The following is a 21,217-nucleotide window of genomic DNA, read 5'->3' as shown; positions in this document are numbered from 1 at the left end:
TAATGGATGATAGCAGCAGTCGTGGCTGTATTTTCATTGCAGTTTTGTGTTTTTCCTAACATTGCATCACCGCTGATCTCAGACAGTCTGGTGGGAGAGCCCCTGGCTGTTTGCTTCTATGTGACATCCGGAGAGAATCAGTCTTGCATGACTGAGTATCACTATTCTCTGTGACAATTATTGTTTGCACATTGCTGTCCACTTGAATCATCTGCACCATGAAGCCTGTTTGAATTTCTTATGGGGGGAAAAAACAAAAACAGTATGAAGTACTGACATATGGGTATCCGCCGATACCATGAACCGATACTTGATCATGCTATATTTTGCACTTGTGATGAAGTTGTCTTGTTTTACTCAAATATTGTTCAGAAACTTTCCCTGATCATGGCATACATTTCAACTAAAACAATTTAGAGTAACAAGTTGTCCATTTAACATCCAACTGGACCGTCTTGCCACACTCACGTGTAGCCCGAAACATGAGGCATTTCAATCATAAGCTAAAACTGTTAGCGTGACATTTGAAGCGATACTTTATCGCATTGAGGCTTGAAAATAGCATCCAGTAGTCGACATTGTCTCTTGTTCGCCTCATTTTGACTCTCCACTCACACGTGATCCCTGCTTGATATTGATATCTTGATCATAAATAGGTCACTTTGTTAGCATGCTAGCAAGCTAAGCTAAGCTAAGATCGCTTGAAAGCACACTAATCCATATAAAGTCTGCCACGTGTAACTCTGAACGCATTATTTGATTACTTTTTTCAAACCATTTTAAATCAAAGTACTATGTCCGGAAGTTTCTCCATAATTTTTCATGTACTGCAGCATAAAAGTGCCGTTTTTGGAGTACGGCCATTGTTGAAAATGAAACCAGAACAATGGAAACAAACCAACGCTATCAAGTTGAGTTGAAAGCGATTTGTTCCAGTCTTCACACAAAAGGAACACTTTCACCTCCTTAAACGGGGGAAGCATAATGAAACAACAGTTCACTGGAAATTGGAACCTCGGGGTTTGTTAGGTGTTCTTTGGAATAATTTCTACTCTGTGACACTAATGCAAGACAGGATTTCTTTTAATCCTCCTCTGAGGTTTTGAGAATGCATTTTGTGTGTCGCATGAAAAATGGCGTTGAATAACATCTGTTGACTGAGCGCAACAAGTTTCGAATAAATGCGGGCCGACTTGATTTTGTTGGAAATTTTGAGTGTATTCTTTTTAATCATGTAATGTCATTTTCTTAAGTCACGACTTAGGTCCAATCTACTTGTAGCAATTAGTGGAAGTCCTGCACTTGTCTGTCTTCAAAGAGTCGGTGCCATCTTGGGTTACTCCTTTTTTTTTTTTTCAAAGACCTCCCAAACCGTGTTTTTTGCTGCCAGCTGCTCGGGCCCCATGTGCCACAGCACGTTTGATGCCTTCTTTGCCTCGTTTGCGAGCTTGTCACAACATATTACGCAGAGCGGTTTTGTAAATTCGAGTCAACCCACAAAAAAAAAAAAAGTGCACGTTTGGTAGGACGGCCAAGATTGTCTTTGATTTAAACTTTTTTTATATTGTAAGTTGCATTATCTGGAAGTGTGCATTTTTTTCTTACTATTTCTTGTATCACACGTCTAAGATGAGCGTTTTAACAGAGGCTCAGGCGGAAGCACTTCATTCTCAACATAAAACATCGTTCAGATTCTGATGATCAATAAAATATTTTCCAGACTCTTCTTGTGCCTTCGAGCACAAAGTTGACGACACTCAATCAGCATGAGCTCAGCGTTTTTGCATTGGAACAGTGCGCTCCACTTTGCATGAATTGCTTCATCACTCACATTCCGCCGAATTCTTCAGTTACGACGCCTGTATAGCAGTTTCAAACACCTGTCGCGTACATGATTGGCCAGCTGACAATGAATTTGTCTTACATTCCCTTTCAGAACATCCCAGCGCTGCCTTGCGGGAAAGCGCTCTACTCCTACGAGGGCAAGGAGCCAGGCGACCTGCAGTTCTCCAAGGGTGACATCATCATCCTGCGACGCAAAGTGGACGACAACTGGTACCACGGGGAGTTAAGCGGTTGCCACGGGTTCCTGCCCGCGAGTTACATCCAGTTGCTGCGGCCCCTGAGCCAGACTCCGCCGCAGGGCAAAGCGCTGTACGACTTTGAGGTCAAAAACAAAGACCAAGATAAAGACTGCTTGGCGTTCAGCAAGGTGACACACACAATCAGCCATTTAGAGACCGCTAAGTTTTGATGTATGAACATAGAAATTGCATTATTAACAATGGTTTGGGCATTTTGGATAGAGAAAAGCAAGAATATACTTTTGCTTTTTGAACGGTCACCGGATAAGAATGACTGGCGTGGATTTGTTGATTCCACAAGTGAGGTATCGCAAGACGCATGAGGCCTACGAGAATGCCTTACTGTCACCAATTTGTGATCTGATTGGCGATCGCAACTGTCTATCGAGCTCTAAGAGCTCGTTAACTCACACAGCACAGACGCCCGCATGATTATTTCTGAAGGCGAAGACAATTAGAACCTGCCACTGGTACTATGAAATCTGCCTGGCAACACGAGCTAGTTGAATTCTGATTGGATGAAAACGCTCACCTAAAAATACAACACTGAGATGTAATATGACTTGAATTGTATATATATATATATAGATATATATTTATATATATATATATATATATATATATATAAATTAAATAAATTATATAAATCTATATATATATATATATATATATATATATATATATATATATATAAATTATATATAAATTATATAAATTATATAAATCTTATATATATATATATATAAATTTCATCATAAATATGATCACGATTTTTTTTCTTTTTGGTTACGTTTAAGTACAATGGTATCTTGACTTTGGTTTTGTCAAGGTGCTAGTATCACTTCATTCAGCAGAACCCTCAAAGAAATCGCTCAAGAAAATGATGCGGTTAATCGAGGCCATGTTTCGACTGGGATTCCATCTGTCGTGTTCTCTTCCTGACAATAATCTCAGCGGCGGGTCAGATGCTCGTCGCTGTTAAGTTCTGAGGTGCACATTAAAGAAACACGAGACGATTTCATCCAGAATTAGAGAGAGCTTTGTTCGGGCCACTTTGATAGCCCACCGATACCGCGCGCCTCATCTCTTTGGATGTAAGGTCATTGTCATCTGCGTGATCAAAATGAAGCTGGTAATTATCGTCGCGGGCGGGGATGGGAGATAACAGCATTTAAGAACACATGATCGCTGAACTGAGGGACACCTGTGGAATACTGAAAGGCACGAGTCATCGCAATAGAATGTCGTGGTTGTACAGAATCCTGGACCTCAGCAAACTTCTACCGAATAAATTAATTGGTCTTCTTCATTAAGAAGATGTTATACTGAAAGACTGCCATCACTGAGAAACTCAAATATTTTTGGAGCCATAATAAGAGTGTTTGAATGTCAACAGGGAAATAATAAAACTAATTTTGCTTACTTTGTTGCATTTTCGAAGCTCTTTTCATCCAATTGCATGGCGGCAAATTTTGGTCCATTGTTAAAGCTGCCAGTGTGAGTGTGAAGTGAACCGTTGCCAAACGTGTGATGAAATAGCCACAAGCCACCATTGTTTGCTGCTTTGATGCAGTCCAGACAAGCAAATTATGAATACAATTTGTGGGATTGCAGAATTGTTATGGACAACAATATAAGAAAGATTTGCATGGAATCTGGGAAAAGCTATTACAAGACGTTTCATGTATTTTTTTTCTTGTTCTTTTTACACTTTCAACACTTTCAACTGAATAAAATGTTCCGCCTGATTCTACTAAATGATCCGCTCCGTGTTCCTCTGAAAAGACGGAGAGGGAACGGTGAGAACAAAATGAGAGAGCATGCTCCTCCACAAGCGTGTTCCCAGGCCCCGTTCGGTGTAAACAGTAATTTCGACACTCTGTTCTGTTATGTCACTCAAAGCTTATCATTTTGTTCCTGCACTTACGCCAGCTATTTTGTGAAAGGCTCCTGACCTCACCATTCTGAAAAATAACGATTACATTGTATTGCACAAATCACAGCATGTGCTCTACAGCATTATGTCCGAACACTCTTAACTCATTTACTGCCATTGACGGCTAAAGACGTCCATTTAAAAAAAAAAAAGAATTTCTCGGCTGGTCGTCGTGAATAAGTTAAAATATCATCCTGATGTTGTCCCCCGTTTTTTTTTTTTTTTTTTTTTAAATTAAAGTGTCAGTGAATCAACAGGTAGATGTTACAATATGACACTGCGCTGTATCTGCACTTCCCTGCCGCGCGCAAAATGCGTGTTGTCATGCAAAACCAGTGTGTGTGTGATTGTTTTCTCAGTGGGAAAGGTAATTACTCACTATGACTAATACAAAGTCATTAAGCAGGATTACATTATCACTGCCGCCCTCATGGTCTCGCCACGTGATGAGAGGAAAAACACGCATGTGTGGCGAGCGTGTGTGTGTGTGCGAAGTGAAAGCGGTCATCATCTTCCTTTGTGTTTTCTGGGATATTGCAGAGAACGGTTTATCAGATGTGGACAGATAAACGCGAGACATGCTATTGGACTGCTGCTAAAGTGCATGCCGACGTGTCACGTCCTGTGCATTAAAGCACCGAGTCGCTTGGACCGAGTTTGCTTAAGGAGCTCGGCTCGGCTCCGCTCATAGTCGAGTAAGAACATTCCTTCATACGCACCCCAAAATACAGCTTTGTCTTCGGGTGGTTACCCTCATGTTTCCAAAAATAACAGCGTTCACCAAACTCAAAGGGTAGCTTGACCTATACAAGGCCCCAGTATATAGCGGGAGCTCAAAAAAAAAAAGAACAGTCATGTAAAACAAGCATGTACTTATTCGACGTCGTGAGTATGTGGCGGTTTTCATTGCTCTTTGTCGGACGATGTAAAAAATACACGGCTGTCGACAGTTAGCATTGTTCTTTTGCTATAAATATGATTTCATCATGTAATTTCTCAAGAAATGCTGTCACTGCTTTTGTGAAAAATGTCGGCGATATGAATTTCATTTGGTCCATGGCTTTGCTTGTAAAGCAAAACACACATCTCAAATCGTATTTCCCCATTGAAATAAATGGACATGCCATTAATTCGTTCCAGACGCCCTGAAAAAACATGACAAAAATTCTTGTATTTTTTTTTTTTATACGTTAAAAGTCATTACCCCGTCTATGGCATTTACCCTTATCTGTTAGCATTAAGCTAGCAAGCTTTAAAGCAAAATGTATACCTCTCTTTATTTGATGTTTAATTTGACAGTCAAGTGGCAATGAACAGTTGTTCTGTCAAAATACTGCTTGTTCGTCTCTCGAGTTTTCGGAGAAACTCGCATCTCACTCGTATCTCAAGGCACCACTCTGTATGATTTTTTTTTTATCGTATTTTCATACATTTTACTGTGATTTGAATGTACATGTTAATTGTTTGAGTGATTTCAAAACTATCCTATGCCAAATAATCTCACCGTAATATGAAACGTTGTCCTTTTGTGTTTGTGTTTTGTGCGCTTTTGTTTGCGCCAGGATGAAGTCCTGACGGTAATCAGGAGGGTGGATGAAAACTGGGCGGAAGGCATGCTGGGCGACAAGATCGGTATCTTCCCCATCCTCTATGTGGAGGTAAACCTCGACAACGCACTCTCGTCATGGCTCACGTTGAATTTTGTAGGTGTACCACATATCGGGGCATATGCTTAAAAAAATAACCAAAGCAGGGAATTAATTTCAATTTCAGATGTTATCACTATGAACCATTTTGTCTTATAAAAACATGGTCACCATGTAAAAATATCTGGCGTGGCCCCCACGTACTCAAGAGTCTGATATAAATCAATCCGAGGGGTTCCTTTTAAATCGAGATCCATCAATAATGTAGACCTCTCCATCATTCTGAACCAGCGGGGGCACGAAGACATGTCGAGGGTGTGTGTGTGTGTGTGTGTGGCTGCAATAAGCGTCAACAAGCCCTAATGAATGGCACCTAGCTGGAATTCAGCTGGTGCTTGTGTGGACAAAATAGAATAATCTGACAAATCATTTGACAGGATGGTCAATATCGTCCAGATGTAAAGATGATTGCATTTTAGAACCATTATCTCCGAAAGGCGGGAAGAAGGATGCCTGGACAAAAGAAGCGTTATGGCGCCACTGTCTTTTAAGAATGTGTTTTTGAAATGCGTCAACCTTTAATGGATAATAAAATATATTTTTTTCTTCCATTTTGTGTATCTATATTCATATCACTATTTGGTGTTTATTGCTTCTTGGGAGAGATTGGATTTGTGTTATCTTGTCAGCGTATTGCACTGCATGGTGTGGGATTTGTAAATGCGCTGCAGTTTCTAAAAGACTGGAGGAGGTTGGCGGCATATCAGAAGATAATGGTTAGTATTTTTCACAGCAGGCAATATGCACTCGTGTTTTTTTTGTTTTTTTTACAATTTTCTAAGCAGGGTTTGGTTGCACCAGCTCAAGGGGAGGAGATGTAAAAGGTTGCTTGAGGGAGTGAGGACTTTGAAACGATTTAACCTTCCCGTTTTCTGGCTGTGTTAAGCGTACAAGCTGTGGGTGGTGGGAAGAGGGTCGCCATGATTCCTTTTCCTGTTCTTCGTGTTTGCTGCGCTGCTTTGAGCCCGCTCATAATTAGTGATGCGTGTGAACAGGTTGGATTTAGTCACTGCAGCGCATAACAGAATAGAATCAAACTGCCTGCCAATCATCGAACGAATTTGCAGCGTATGAAGGGAGAGCTGCGCGTAACACGGGGGAGGGACGTGTGTTTAATTGTTATTTCCGATGTATGGAAATGTACAGCCCACATTGTATTTTGTTCTCACATTCTTCTCTTAAAGCTTAAGTTTGAAATATGAAAAGCAAAATCACTTTTGCTCATATTAAGAGGGTCAGAAATTATTGCGGGGTGGGGGGGGGGTGTCTCAAAGTGTCCTCTCCCATGTACCCGTTCGCTCATGTCAAGAGTGTCTCGTGTGCGCTGCCTTCAAAGGGGATAAAAGGAGCTCTTTTGATCGGCCATGATTCAAGGCAAGGCAAGACAGCTTTTTTTCTATAGTGCATTTCTTACAAAAAGGAACTCAATGTGCTTCACATAGTTGCAAAATAACATTTTTAAGGCAAAAGAATCTTTAAAAAAAAAAAAGAAGAAGAATTTAAGTTTTCTTTTTTAAGTAGAAAATAAAATGTGGAAGAATTTATTATAGAAATGGTACATAAAAGTACAGCTTTTAACCTGAAATTGACTGTGCTCGCTCCCATCGCGGCGCTGTCCTCCCTCTCTCAAATCAATAAAAACAGATTCATGACATGACGTTCACTAATGTCTCAATTTTGTGGAATCAAAAGTACAAAAAAAAGGATCTTTGTGTTTGTGGATGAAGGAAGTGTATGCCGTCAACCTATTCTCTGTGCAGATATCCGCACATAGCTTTGACTCCTGCTATGATTCACCTTCGGAGTCAAATTGAAAATACGAGTTATCTCAAAGCATAGCTTACCCTTGGATTTTTTTTTTTTTTATTCAGCCAAGTAAAGAATTGTTTCTATCAGCCATATCTTTCTCTCGCTCTCGCTCCCCCGCCGCACGCACCTTTATCACCTTTACTGCAGTGATGACCCGGCACTATTGCGGCGCCAGGCAAGTGTGCGTCTGCATAAAGTCCGTAAAAATGACTTGATTAGTTTGGATAAATTTCGAGAGAGCGGCTGTATGTCGTGTCACTGACCTTCTGCGTCTGGGGAGTTTGTGAACGTGTCCTCTAGTCCATCCCATGAGAATCGCAGCTTCAATCCATCATGCTCATTTGCATATGATTTGGCTTGATTAGCATATTTATTAATATGGAAATACAGCCTATATTTTGTTAGGCTCTTCTTGTACACGGTTCTCCTTTCTCTCTTGAAATTCTCCACTTCTCCCTCCAGGGGGTGTTTGTAGCATCTTAGGTGAGGTTGATCCAAGACGACTGAAGTTTGTCAGAGGGCAAAAAAAAAAAAAAACTGATGATGTTGTCTCTTTCCGCTTTACTTTATATATCACTACTCCTCAGTGTGTGCTTGTGTTTAGTTGGTCTCCTGGAAGTTAATGCAAGTCAATTGAATGTCCTCTAAAGCGATGCAGGTGCTTAACAAGAACCTATTTTACTTGTGAAGTGTTCATTAATTAAATAGGGACCATGCACACGCACCTGCTTGTAATTTGATTGTCTACTTGAACGCCTTCCAACGCTTTCACGCTGAGGAAAAAGAAAAAAAAAAAAAGGTGTGTTTTATTCTTCAGCACCTGTTTTGTGCCCCCTGTTTTTTAACACCCTATCGTCACCCTGGAGTAAGCCCAGCCTTCTCCGATTGCTGAGTGCGAGCAAGTGGTGCATCCTTGAGGATGATAAACGCAGGCCGCAAGATACATGAAAGAATTATAATTTTTTATTTTTTTTAAAGGCTGAGTTCAGCAATATCAATATCTTTATTTGGAACTGAAGTGTTGTGCTTACGGCTGCTTTTCTGTGTTGGTTATTTTAACATAAAAGTTTTTGGAACAGCACAGTAAGCAGCCAACTTGGAAACAGTCAAAAAAATTAAAATAATATTTTTAAATATTTTTTTGCCATCATTTATGCGAATATCAGGCAGACCAGTCATTGCATATGCTTGAGTGTGGCGTTAACGAGCTAATTGATATCAATAATCTATTATAGAGCAGGATCCCCAATCTCAATAGCTGCTCAGGGAGACTGAACAAAAAATATTTTATGAACTCCTCGCCAGTCAGCATTTAGGGCTTTCCATCTGTGATATTTCTTATTATTATTTTGCCGCTTTTTTTTTTTTTTTGCCATTTGTTTATGATGCTCATTTGCAACTTCAAGGATCGATTACACTTCAGTCATATAATTTTGAGGATTTTTTTTAAATTAAACTAAAGGTCGCGGAAGCCAAATGAAAATTCTCTGTCAGAGCTGAAATATGCGATTATGAATGTTCACATGAGAGAAAACACCTCATAGTTAGACAGCTCATGGCAAAATTCAAATGAGGCAATGTGAGCCTTGGAAAAAGAAAACCACAATCAATCAGACTTGTTTTATGACGCCTGACCCTGCTGACAGTCGCATCTTCTGCCTAAACGAGCACGACGCCGTAACTGATGAGCACATTGTCCACCAAGCTTTGCTGGACAAGTTGCTCGTTTGTATTCAACTCGTCCCCGCAGCCGCTGTCCAATGTTTTTGGCTTCTTCAGCTGGCCTGCATTCACATCCCTGTTGATAAACAACTGTCCAATGCGGCAGCCCGTCACAACTTGGATTGTGAAGATTTGCCACTTGTGCTCGTGAGAATGAGCTGATTGTGTATCAGAGCTCAAAGGACCAACGCAGATTAGGAACTGAGCGATCCCCTCAGTCCCAATGCTGGCAGACCGTCTGATATCGCTGCCCATGATAATATGCCCGTATTATAACGGAACTGGAAATGTGCTACATGTCTCATGCCGAGGAGCTCATGTCACATCATGATTTGGCCTCCGTATAGGAACACAAATGGGATGAGTCATGACCTCAACCCCACCAAACAGCTTTTGACCTCTCAAATATTCTTCTGCACCAGTGGTCAAAAAATGTCCACAGGCACATCCAACATCTTGGAAGTATTCCGCGGGAGAGAGGCGGACAGCTGCAAAGGGGTGTACGAACAACCACGTTTGTCTTGAATATAATTACGTCATGCTTTGATTGAGCTTTTTGGAATATTCTCCACCATTCCTGGTCAATTCGACCATTCTCGGAATTTGTCCATGGTTTGGACGATTTGGGGGTTGAGCTGCAAAGACGCAACAAACTCGCAAAATGCTGCTTCAGTTTGGAAAGGTTTTCATGCACACCGACTTTATTGAAACTGTGAGCATTTGTGTCATTTGCAACATTCTGTTTAATTGTCTGTTTTTCTAATGTTCTAAAATTCTAGAGTGCTATTTTTTACTTCTAGATTTTGATGCGCACTTTTGAAATAACAACATTGCACAAATGCTATGGTTTGGTCATGCCCTGCTATTCTGACCTTTGAACTTAACTGTTTATTTCAATACTATACAATTTCTAAATGTACACTAAATTACGTGTGATGAAGAAAAAATAACCCAAATCTTAGGTGGAGCTCACTGGTACGTAGCACTCTAAAAAAAAAATATGAATAAATTATTCGCAGTAATGAGCTATTTTTCGAATAGGCCTGCAGGCTGCTAATGTGGTCCTTGGGGGGGCTACCTGGTGCCTGTGGGCACAATGTTGGTAACCCCTGTTCTAATTGAAAGAAATGGAACTGGAATCCTCAGAATATCACGGCCTTGTTTTGACCTTTTTTTCCTCTCTAATCATCCACGTCTTCCAAGTGTGCCAGAAAAGGGCGGTGTTCCGAATGTTTCAAACCAATTGAACATACCAGAGTTTTATGTCAAGCACTGCATGGATTGCCCAGTTTGGGTACACACTTCAAAATGGAACACCAAGTTCTCTCCTTCTCTGCTCACCTCAGTTAAACGAAACGGCAAAGCAGCTGATGGAAATCGACAAACCGACGCCGCCGCCGCCGACGACCAGCGTGCCGGGTCCGAGCTCGGAGCCGTCCCCGTTGGGTCCCTGCTCTCTAGGCCCCTCCCCCAGCACCTCGCCTTGCAATGGAACCGGCTCTGGACATCGGCGAGGCGAAGGGAAGAAAAACGCAAAGAAGCGGCACTCCTTCTCAGCTCTGTCGGTCACGCAGCGAGCGGCCCAGCTCAACAACAGACACAGTATGGAGATCTCTCACCCGGTCCTCATCAGCTCCTCGGACCCCAGGGCCGCCGCACGCATTCAGGTTTGCGCGTTCACACTGACAGTAGCGATGCACAAAAATATATTGAGAATTAAGAATTCCCTTTTTCTTGCAACTGGGCGGGCAAAACAGACTTACACACGTTTTAACTCGTGTTTATTTTCTATCATAATCATGAAAAAGCCTACTGTGACCGACGCGTAGCCACTGTGGCGTTGAGCCGACTGTCGGCAGGTCGCGCTGGAGAAACATACCGCAACTACAGAGAGCGATGCTGAGCTTTAAGTACTTTCTGCGCACCCGTGAGATGTAATACCACTCCATACCATCGACGGCAGTAGACACTATTCTTCATAGTTAGAAAAAGCCACAGTATGGAGCAACCTCGCTTTTGTACTTGTAAGAAGATCAAGGCAGCAGAGGCGAAAATTTTCAAATCGGGATTTCGTCATTTCGCGTTCTTGCCCTGTGCGCTGATTCGCCAGTGAACAGCCAATCAGAGTGACCAAATGTCAAAACTTCGGACGCAACATGCTGAAACGCCAACCAGTTGCTTCCCGACGAGATCTGACGTTCCGACGGTGTACGCTACATCAATTAGAATCTGACGCCTCAACGCTTCCCTACGTCGGATTGGTCGAATTGGTTTTAATTGCCTTTTTGGCTAAAAGAAAAAAAGAAAACGGTGGTAACTATTCTCAATTTTATACCTATTCCATTTTGTTATCGTCTTCTTTTATGTTCCCATAACTTGTAAGTGACAAGCGGACTTGTTCAGTATAATGCATACTACCCAGATTCAATTTGCATATTCAGCAGTATGTGAAGAGATATACAGCCTGAAAAATAAGGCAGCTTTTTAACATCGCTGATATATTTCCCAATTACGAACTCTGACAGTTCCATTTAAATAAAATATTTGCCGTGTTTTTTATATTGCTACAGCCTAGACTTACTTACAGTTTGCCTCTGGTTGCTTCGATACTTGCGCTCAATGTGTTTTTGTCTCCTCCGGTTAACACCCGGGATGAATTTGAAGGCGGAAAGCTGCCGACACATACAGAATATTACATTCTGATCTCAGTGTTTGCTACTTTCTCCATACCTTTAGGATGCATCATCGGCAGGTCCCTCGCCCTCCTCGACAAGGGTGCTGGTGCCCCCAAAAGTGGCATCGATAACCTCTGAGCTGTTGGCCCACGCGAAGGTGCAGCTGCCTCTCAACATGTGAGTAAACATCAATCTTGTAACCTGGATTTTACATTTCTCCTGTTGTATTTTTTCCAAACACAAAATATGCAAGCATTAAAAAAAAAAAAAACACTTCCTCCATTGTGCCCAGAAATATTGGCCATGTTCCACTACTTGTACTACTAACAACGACTCACCACTTCCACCATGACTCTGAGAAAGCCCTTTCAAAACAACTTTAAAGGAGACAAAAATACAATAAAGCACCATGACCTTGGCTGTATGAAGCACAGTTTCAAAATAAGGATTACAAATAAGAATCACTGGCTTTTCTTTTTTGTCCTTGAAGTTGTTATACGTGAAGAAAATCAGCAAAGTCAAGAGGAGTTGTGAGTGTTCAATACGGAAAGAAATCACGGGGCACACATAGACAATCAACCATTCACATTTACGCCAAGACTGTGATGTCGAAAATCCGAAATTCGTACTCGTGCTGTTTTCTCTGCTTATGTGACTGAGAAAGGTGTGGAAGTTATAAGTTTACGACACTCCAAGTGATGCATCAACATTGGCACCTCTACAGGCTCGCCTCAACTGTTAACCTTTACGCAAATGTGACACAACTGCATTTTAGTCCCGCATTTCCCGGGGCATGCGAGAGTCACACACGCACAAAGACGCACGTCTGGAGTGGGTTGGTACTGCTGATGAGGGTGGACGTTTCAGTCTTGACCTGGCAACTATTCCTGTTGCCATGGGAAGACAGAATACGATCCCCACATCTGTTACCATGGCAACCTGGAGGCAGCATATAGAGCTGGTTTACTCTCGTTTCAACCTTTGCCACCATCAACAACAATAACAACATAAACAACGACAGCAGAAGCTCATTTGTCTGTTAAGCAGATCCAGTTACAGTTGTCAGGTTGTGATTCTCGGCTACTACAGGTGGGACACAGGCTTCCTCTAATGCAGGGGTGGGCAAACCTTTTGATTGGCGGGCCACAATGGGTTCTAAAATTTGACAGAGGGGCCGGACCAGGAGCAGATGGATGGAGTGTTTTGGTAACCTCACCTCATCGGAGAAACAAAAATACATTTAATTTTAAATGAAAGTGAACAAAAGCATTACAACAAAATATGTCTTTGAAAAACCACAGTATTTAGAAAATAAAACATTAACAAGGTTTATTCATTTAATTTTTTTCAAGTTCGGCGGGCCGGATGAAAACGTTTAACGGGCCGCATGTGGCCCCCGGCCCGTAGGTTGCCCACGCCTGCTCTAGAAGAACAGGATTAAGAACCCCTCTTTTAGAGTTGAAATAGATGGCTTCTGATTTTTTTCTGAATTAAAATAGAAAGATAAATTAAAAAAAAAAGACTTAAAAAGAATAATAATACATAATATAGTAAAAAAAATAACCGTTTTTTTTTTTAAATTGAAAAAAAATTCTAAGAAAATGAAATACAGTTACTGTTCAGCTGTATTTACCTTTAAAGTAAAATAATTTGAATTTAATCTTTAAGAACTGTTTATTTCAAAATATTTACTTACTATGTGCCTATTGGATTGCGTAAGAAAAATCCCATGTGTCTCTTGCTTGAAGTTTTCATGTTTAATGTTCGGGCTTTATATCACATACGTCTTCATGGTGGGTGTTTAGAAAAACTTGCATTGATGTTGTATACCTGCCAGTTAGTCTGTGCTTTCTCTTTACACATGATTTTCTTCTACTTTTATTTCTCAGCTACCTTGCGCTTTACGCCTACAAGCCCCAGAAGGCTGACGAGCTTGAACTTAGAAAAGGAGAGATGTACCGCGTGACGGAAAAGTGTCAAGACGGATGGTTCAAAGGCACCTCACTGAGAACGGCCGCGTCTGGCGTCTTCCCGGGAAATTATGTCACCCCCGTGTCCAGGTCAGTCACAGCCATTTTCTGTTTGTTTGCCTTGGCGTATTGATATAAACAAGCGACAGAAAATCAAATTCTGAATTTTAATTTTTGGAGAAAACTGATAGTATTTTAAATTATTAATTGGACACTTTAGGACCAAGCCGCTGAATTACTCTTGTCAATTAGTGTGCAGATCCATGTATGTGGCGCATGCAGCAGACACTTAATCAAACCCCTATACCCTTATATCAACAAATTTGCCAAACAACAAAGCAAGCGTTGGCTATAAAAAGTTAACGCGACGAACACTGGAAACAAATAAATTGTAATTGATCAAATTAATTAAAAGTTTTCCAATGGCTGCGGATTGTTTCTATTAACCATTAAAACACTTTCCAAATTAGAGGCTGACCAGCTTCCTTGAAGAGGTTATGTTCGATATGGATCCAACGTCTCGTCTCCGTATTTCTGATGCAACCTCACGAGAGTAACTCATCATCTTCGGCATCATCATCATTATCATAAAATTGTTATGACCGCTGCAGTTAGCATTCAAACCCAACTACCCGGCGCTGTTAAAACCGCATGCGATTAAAAGGTAAGTGTGCTGAGGTCAGAGTTGTATATTTGTTCATTTTTATAGCCGTCGTCGTCCCTTTGAGGAGGTCCGTATTTCTCGCGGCTGCTCGGCTCATCTGCATTCTGGCCCGCGATGCAGTCAAAGACGATGAACGAGGGAGAGACAAAAGCCGAGCCGCGTAGGAACGATAGAAACACAAACAAGCGAGAGAAAGATAATGAAGACCCGGCGAGCGGCAGAGAGAAAATGAGGCATGAAAGCAGTGAGGAAGATGATGAAACCAATACGACGGCGGGTTGGCTTGGACAAACAAAAAAAGGTGCAAGGGTCGCAAAGAAATGAGAGTGGTGAGACGAAAGAAGGGTATAATGAAAAAGAAAATAACGACGGCAGACTTTAACGCTCTCCTTTGTATGCATTGTCGACTGCAATAATTAGAGAGGTGGAGGCGACAAGCAAATGAGATTATTTGTTATATTTGCACAAGAAGAACACCCTCCTCCATACTTACGACGCTACAAGGATGCTCATTATGATGAGGAGAGGCTGACACACACACACACACACCTGGGCACATTTAATTGATTGGCTGTATTTTCCGAAAGATTAACTACATGCTCATCTTTAATCTGAAATATAGAGTCGTGTCCACATGAAATATTTGCCACGATTTTGTTACGACTATTGATTTTATGTTAGACTCTTACTTTGGATTCATTGGTTGTGTCTTCAAAGCTTCCCTGTTAGTCGGAGTATATTTCGGTCACCATTTTCAATTCAGCGCCAAAATAGTTGACGAGGGTGTAGCTTTTTTTGTTGTTGTTGTTGCTGTTGTTGGTGTTCCCATTCTGTCACATTTAGTAGGTATCGCTTTAGATATAGTGCTGTGCTAAACTATGTACTTGTCCTCGCTGGCATGCTTTATTATTTTTATTTGGAAGAGTATTATAAAGTTGACCATAACGAGACTTTCTTTTTCCCCTCTGTGTGAGGAATATGTTATTATTGCTATCCGTGCACATCCATGTTTATTAGACCTAATTGCGCTTAATTTGAGCATTTTCATATCCGGGGTCAGCCAAGCTCCAATTTTCAGATGTATCTAATAGATCATGCTGTGGTGTAGTGTGTCGTGAGAGTGATTTTTTTTTTTTTGATGAATGTTAAAAAAACAAACAAAAAAAAACGAAACTGATTTCAACAAAGTTTACAGTACAAGTGGATAGAAAATAGTTAATTATCATAAGAAAGGTTTTTATTATCTTGCAATTATGTAACTATATCAAATAAACACAATGCCTTTTCCTTTGGTAACTTTATCTCAATATTTTGATCGATCTGCCCGCTTGTGTGGTTCCTATTTTCTCTTGCTTTTATCTTTCATCTTTGTATTTGCCTTCAGTCGTTTGGCACTATACTGCCTCCCACAGGTCAGTCTTGGTACTACGACAGACATGTTGTTCAGCGGGGGCACTCCATCACGAAATGTTGTGCTTTGTGAACTGTACGTCGTGTCTCTTTTTATGTCTGTGTGTCTTTTGTATATTTTGCTGATAAATGTCTTGGCCAGGTCTCTAAAAAAAATTAAATAATATAAGATTAAAAAAAACAACATAGATATTGTCATGTGTGGGCTGTGCTGTTTGCAATCTTAAGTCCACCGTTTACTTTAAATGCAGTACGAAGTCTTTCACATATTGTTCCTCATCACCTGTGAGGCCGCTCACATTTAAAAAAAAAAAAAAATTGGTGGAGATATTAAAAGTCTGTTTGTGTGTCCCATGTTTTAGTGAGTGGCTTCATCCAATCCATTACCCGACAATGACCGCAACAATCTCAACAAATCTTCATCATAAGCCTAAACCCATTCCTCAAGTTACCTTCAAAGGGTCCGCAAAACCTGTTTTGCAGAAAGATTGCGTAATACCACACGTTAAAAATCCATCCTCCACCATGCCTTGCGGGTTCATACATAACTTTACAATATCAGCTTAATGTCACCCTCGTGTGGGATATTTTTCAGGGAGCTCTTCCAGCTGTCCCACTTACACAAGCATCAATGCAACGGCGCTTGCTGCCGCAACTGCCGGCGTATTGACATAAACATTTTGTTCCGCCTCTCCATCTCCATGCAGTTTACTCAAAAGGGCAATATCCTTGATGGAAAAATGCTGCGTACACGGGGGCTTAAGCGAGGTACGGCCGAAATATCCTTTTCTGCAAGCGTCCCCTTTATAGATGCTTTAAAACTCAAGTTGTTTCGCACAAGATCAATCTCGCATGAGGCCATAATTCTTCTATATGACTGCAAGTCGATGGGCTGCGATAAGTACAGACAGAAACACGAGCCACTTGCCACGTCATATGTGTGAGCGACAGTGAAGCTGTTTTAAAACTTTTTGACAGAGGGGCCGGACCAGGAGCAGATGGAGAAAAAATTTAATTTTAAATGAAAATGAAAAAAAGCATCCCAACAAAATATCTGTGTTTGACACAACAGAGTATTTAGAAAATAAAACATTAACAAAGTTTATTCATTTCATTTTTTTCAAGTTTGTCGGGCCGGATTTAAACGTTTAACGGGCCACATGTGGCCCCCGGGCCATAGTTTGACCACACCTGGATTAAATGCCAGAAGTTCCACGAATGTCGGCGTCCTCTCTCTTTCTGTGTATTCGCGCCCACTCAGTCATTTACTTTTAAGAGTTTGAAATCATGTTCAATTCCCAACATGAAATTCTCTTTTTTTTCACGTGTAGCTCGCCAGTAAACTTCATCTGTGAGTGGCAATAACAGCTTGAAGCCTCTTTTTTTTTTTTTTTTTTTTTGGAAGCATTGTTGACTATCTGCCAAACTGCTGCTTGTTGTGAAGTGAGCTAAATTGCGTTTACTGCCACACCATACAACGCTTATTTTTCAAATCTTTGCTTGCAAATCCAAGCAAGAAAATCAATCCAATCACATCCCTCAAGGCACCAGTGTATTAATATATTGCAGGCAATTATAATATATATTTTTTTTCATTTATTTATTTATTTTTTTTACTATTCGTTGCAGGTACCCGAAAATATATTCTAGCTCCCAATCTTGCTTGTCAAACCTTCACCCTCCAAAGACAACTAACTCTCTTCTTTCTCTTTCCAAGGGCTACATTTGGAGTCGGCGCAACGCGAGGCTCGTGTTCATCCAGTCCAGGAAATGGAGGCGGTGTTGGTGGCGGCTGCAGTCAGGTCAGCGGTAAAATCTCGGACCCCTCTTCTCCAGGGTCCCCGGGGCCCTCTTCGTCCCGCCCCCCCACGCCGCTGGTCAACTGCGTCAGCCCCGCCTCATCGCCGCAGACAGCAGCGGCGCAGCTGAAGAACTGCCTCCGCTCCAGTCAGCATTCCGTCAACCCAACGCGCACGTCGATGCAGCTGGGTAAGCACGACTGAGCACGTTTTCAATCAATGCTCATTTCAAACGGGACCCAACGCTACATTTGCGCCATTTTCAGTCACGTTGTGAAATGAGATGAATGATGTGGCCCAATTGAGTGGGGGTGTGTCACAGTTTTTTTTTTTTTTTGTGGCGACACTTTTCTGCGCTGTCATTAAAGCGACATATCCTATCATCGGTGTCATGATATAATACAATCTCGGTAATCTATCCCCCCTGCTGCGCATCCGCCCGAGTGGCCCGTCTGCCCGCTGAGGCCTGTGTAATCAGCGCACACTTCAAAGTAATGAATGCACGCTTGAAGACAAACACGTTTGTCGTCACCTTTGCACGATTGTGCTGCCTCATGTCAAGATCGGCTAAAAAAAAAAAAAAATGTTTTGACAGATGCTCAAATGAATGTCGAGTGTCTGCAAGGCTGTTAGAAGTCATTATGACAACAGGATGATTTCAGGTTTCGGGACAACATTGACGGGTTTTATTTTCAGTTTTGGGACAAAAACTTTGCAGTGGAAACATATGAAGCTAAAGTTTATCAATTCCAGGACACTTAACGACTTCTGTTTCAAATTTTCCCAATAGGATGTATTGTAATTTGAAATCTATTGCACGGGACTCATCTTTAAGTAACATTTTAAAATTAGTAAATGCATACAAGTATACCTTAACTGTTAATCCCAAAACATCCCAAAAAAATTATGATGTGATGAAACGCAGATTATTTTTCAGAGAATATTTAATTTCCCGCCTGTTCTGATTGTCAATTTACCGTACCGTACTTAACAGTCACATTGTGTTGTATTGCCGATTTTTTTTTTTTTAACTGCAAAGATATCGTTTGCCACTTAGGATAACTGCGTATGTTCATTTTGACCTAATGAATGAAAATAAATATATTGTCATAATCTAAAATAATATTCATTTAAATCAAATCTTTGGAGATCATATTTTAAACAAATCAGTGTTCATAGAGCGAAGCCAAGTCAAGTCAAGGTCTACTTTTCATGAGCAAACAAAAGCTCACCTATGCATCTCAAAACATGCAGCAAAAAATGTAGATTTCAAAAAAATCATTCAAATAAATCCGCCTTGTGCTTCACGGTCGTTTTGTCGCACAGTAACACACTCCTCCAGGAATAACGCGGAAAGTGTCAAAGTGCTCAGAGCGCCTTCGTCTTCCGCCTGATGTTTATTCTTGCGGCATGTTGCGCTTTTTTTTTTTTTTTTAACTGACTTTTCGGTGGTTACGTAGAAATTACATTTCAAAACTTGAGGCACGTTGCCGCCTTACGAGAAGAAAAAACGCCAAATCCCGAGTCACCGCCAGCAATCCTCGACATATTCAGTCGATGGGTTAATCTCGTCACAGGTCAGTCTTGAACTTGTTGTGTGAGTTCAGCCCGCGTTCAACAACCTCCCGGACCCCGAGGCCATCTTCATACGCTAAGCTTGAAAAAGCAGTTGGGAAGGCGTTGCGGTAAAATGAAAATAACCAAGAAAATGTGAGAAAAAAAATACAAACCTGGCGAAATTAATGAGAGATTTTTCTTGCATCTTAAAATAAATTCATTGGCAGAGAAGACACAAACGGGGCCCGTGCCAAATAATGTGAGAAGGTAGCACAGCTAAAGAAAGGTAACCCAAAAAAGGGCTTTAAAATAGAAACATTGCCGCTCTGTTGGCGCTGTAGGGCAGAGTTGGCAGCAAGGAAATGAACCTTGGCAGATCTGCATGCCATGTGAGGATGATGTGGAGCAAGTGGAGTCGGAGTGTGTGTGTGTGTGCGTGTGCGTGCGTGTGCACAGCACTGCTTGACACTAAAAGACTGGGCCGCACAAAGAAACACACTGCTGAATGACATGACTTTGTTTTTATGTTCTCATGTAGGCGTAATGACAGAGCCTCTTGCCTCTCGCTTTTTCCCTCGGTCTCTGGCGGTGTCATTGCCATACACACTCGCACATCTGGACCACATTACAAAGCAGCAAGCCACTTTGAGTAATGCAGTGTTACACAGCAGGTGGCATGCGTGTTGTGCAATTTTTTATTTTTTTTTTCTTGTGTGTGACAGTGGTGAGACAGTTACCGCATGGGAACTTGTTGCCTATTATTGTGTTTTTTTTCCCCCTCTCCCTAAAAAAATAGTTCGAATAGGCTTTGGAGTGAAATGTGATCCTAGATCCTTCCTACGTGAACTCAATTAGACCTTCTCTTTAAAATTTAAGTTTGCTGTTCAGTGTTTCGTGCTGCTCTCAAACGAGGAGCTGAACAGCAAAATTCACAGCAGGACCAAGGACGTCAACTTCCGTGCCTTTGTGTGACTCTTCCAATCTCTGTGAATCGCTAACATCCTGTTTGACGTTTCGCAATAGCTGATTGTAAATGTTGCACTTGAGGCTCTTGAGCGCCATCGACATTGGGACATATTCATTTAAACATTTAGAAAATGTGAAATTAACACCAGGGAGTGTTAACGTGCATTTTAGGCTCATCATGAAAATAATAAGCCAAATATCCCCAAACTTTTTGTGGAGAGTTGTGTATATGATTAATTCTTTTCTTTTGAGTCAAATCTCTCTGCATTCATTGAAATGATGCAAAATATCAACCATCATAATACGCTGCCATTCATGCAGTGAGGCTGGAGCGCTAATAACTTTAGCACCCTGGTTTTATGATGCATGTTATTTCTAATTAACAGTTCAGTGTCTATAAAGAGATGAAATACGGAGACAAATGTTGCCTTCCAGAATTAATTAGGACTAATGGTTACCTGCTGTCAGTGAAAGGATCTTCACCGTTATATTAATGCAAAAAATATATTTGTGTCTATTTTAGTCCATAGTTCACCTGCTGGAAGCCCAGAGCGCCCCGCCGTGGCGATATCTTCCCTGCGCTCTCAAAGCTCCTCACCTTCACGTTGCTCCGGCCAATCAGGTCGCCCGCTCTCCATGACGTCTCCGGGACCCAGTTTGGGGCCCTCGCCGCTGTCGTCCCCCGCCTCACGGCCGCACCTACCCCTGTCGTCTCCTTTGTCCTGCCTCACGCCTCCCAACGTGTCAGCCGTGCTACTCAACGGGGAACCGGCCATGCCTTTGCAGCCGCCCTCACCGGGCCCATCTCACGGACCCAAAACTGAGAAGGTAAGTGTGATCGTCAAGCTAAGGCTCGGGTTTTAAAATCAGTCATAGGTGGAAAAATGTACCAGGACGTTCAAGAGAGATCTTTTTGTTT

General features: G+C 41.5%; 1 protein-coding gene across 6 annotated transcripts in view; it reads left to right on the top strand.

The window, feature by feature from the left end:
• sh3rf3 (SH3 domain containing ring finger 3) overlaps positions 1–21,217 on the top strand; it is a 96,344-nt gene that overhangs the window by 69,461 nt on the left and 5,666 nt on the right. For 5 of the 6 annotated variants that reach the window (XM_088314973.1, XM_088314971.1, XM_088314974.1 and 2 more), the window contains 7 exons: positions 1,937–2,212; positions 5,583–5,678; positions 10,604–10,924; positions 11,994–12,109; positions 13,822–13,992; positions 17,694–17,965; positions 20,822–21,126. In XM_088314973.1, coding sequence (XP_088171099.1) covers positions 1,937–2,212; positions 5,583–5,678; positions 10,604–10,924; positions 11,994–12,109; positions 13,822–13,992; positions 17,694–17,965; positions 20,822–21,126 — 1,557 coding nt within the window. The remainder of the gene's footprint in view (positions 1–1,936; positions 2,213–5,582; positions 5,679–10,603; positions 10,925–11,993; positions 12,110–13,821; positions 13,993–17,693; positions 17,966–20,821; positions 21,127–21,217) is intronic. The other variant, XM_088314970.1, reaches the window with a different exon arrangement.

The sequence above is a fragment of the Idiotropiscis lumnitzeri genome, chromosome 14 (genome assembly GCF_059441095.1).
Source record: "Idiotropiscis lumnitzeri isolate Australia: NSW breed Sydney's pygmy pipehorse chromosome 14, RoL_Ilum_1.0, whole genome shotgun sequence".
Classification (NCBI taxonomy): domain Eukaryota; kingdom Metazoa; phylum Chordata; class Actinopteri; order Syngnathiformes; family Syngnathidae; genus Idiotropiscis; species Idiotropiscis lumnitzeri.
The sequence above is the reverse complement of the archived record's forward strand: the minus strand, read 5'-3'. Positions and strand labels throughout refer to the sequence as shown.